A 1,557-nucleotide genomic window follows, 5' to 3' on the forward strand; every position below is an offset into this window, starting at 1 on the left:
TTCCATTCTAGTAAAAGCTTATTCTCTTTGTATAATGCTTACCCTGACACTAGACCTGGTTTACATTGCCAAAGAAAATGATTGTCAATAAACTTGTAATTTGGAATCAAACAAAGAGAGACATTGACCACTGTGTTTGAAGAATGTTATGAATTAACAGTCTGGTTCAAAGTCCCCCCAACAGTTTGAGACAAACAACACAAACAGAGTATAAATATAATGTCAGCAACAAACAAATTACTTCAGACAACCACAACAGATGGTGAGTTGGTTTTATTTATTAACTCTAAATGGAGAAATTATTGAATTTTCACTGATTGAAATTTTCTCAGACAATGGTAGAGGATGAAGTAGGTCATTTTGCTGTTAAATATAAATAAATAAATATGATTTAACGTTGGACACTGGATATTCCATGTCAGAATAGGCGCATTACATGTTTTCAGATTTGAGATATTATTGTTTATTTTGAGAGTTTGATATTTACAGAATATTAAACATGTCAAAAAGCTGTGCTTGTATCTGCATATGCAGGTGTGCACTTCTGACCTTTATTCTGTAAGTGTAAATTCAGGTTGGTGGCGTCATGGCTGAAATTCAAGAAATGGTGATAAACAGGCCCATTTCACCAGACAGCGAGATAAGGAAGGCTACACAGGGGATTTGGAAATACTCATGATGACCATTTGGTGATACAGTCTGCATCCCATCGTGGTGGTTGTCTGCAATATTGGATTAAGTCATTGGCTCAGCAACAGCTTCAGACATGGTTTCAGGAACCTGCCTTTCAGACACAGACTGCATGAATAAGTTAGATGCAGACATTCAATCAGTATAGTTTGTGTCTTGATCAGACAGTGGTTGTTGAGCACTTCCAGTTTGACAAGGTGCAACAAGGTTTGAGGGTTTGAGGTTTTTCGTACGATGTATGATCTTAAAGGGTTTCTGCCTCCTCTTTTCTCTCTTGCTCGACCATCCTCTCTCCAGTACAGAGCTGCCATGGCGAATCAAGGGAGACTCCCCACACTGCTGCTGACTTTCATCTTCTGCTTCTCCCCATGTCCAACCTCTGGATACACATTATTCAACCATTGGCAAGAATGCTCTTATGACTGTCCAATAAAGCATTACACCTCCACATATGGTGCACAGTGTAGTGATGCCTGTGAAGATCGAGGGTCTGACTACTACTGGTGTAATACCCGAGAAGGGTGGGATTACTGCTCACCATACAACAATGTTGATTATAAAGGCAACACCTGTCACAAAGATTATCCCTGTAGCAAAGATGGACAAGATTACTACTGGTGTTACCTAGAGAAAGGAGGCTGGGACTACTGTGCTCAAGTGCTACCAAAGACAATGACTCATTACACCAGGTATCAGGAAGAGTGCATTAATGCTTGTCAGTATCAGAAGAATGGGGATTACTACTGGTGCTATACTCAAGACAGCTGGGACTACTGCTCACCTCAACCAGACTACACCTATAAATTACAGTCTTGTCGCCCAGATCACAATTGTGGAACACGTGGGAAAAGTTATAGCTGGTGCTAC

At 40.2% G+C, this 1,557-nt stretch overlaps 1 protein-coding gene across 1 annotated transcript in view; it reads left to right on the plus strand.

Annotated features, from left to right (window-relative positions):
- Positions 1–161: 161 nt before the first annotated feature.
- LOC147819693 (uncharacterized) overlaps positions 162–1,557 on the plus strand; it is a 3,207-nt gene continuing 1,811 nt past the window's right edge. Inside the window, exons 1-2 of the mRNA XM_087171932.1 lie at positions 162–262; positions 988–1,379. Coding sequence (XP_087028058.1) covers positions 260–262; positions 988–1,379 — 395 coding nt within the window. The 5' untranslated portion in view covers positions 162–259. The remainder of the gene's footprint in view (positions 263–987; positions 1,380–1,557) is intronic.

Source organism: Seriola lalandi, unplaced genomic scaffold (genome assembly GCF_002814215.2).
Source record: "Seriola lalandi dorsalis isolate HSWRI2012SDOR001 ecotype SW California unplaced genomic scaffold, Sedor1 jcf7180002050475, whole genome shotgun sequence".
NCBI classification, from domain to species: Eukaryota; Metazoa; Chordata; class Actinopteri; order Carangiformes; family Carangidae; genus Seriola; species Seriola lalandi.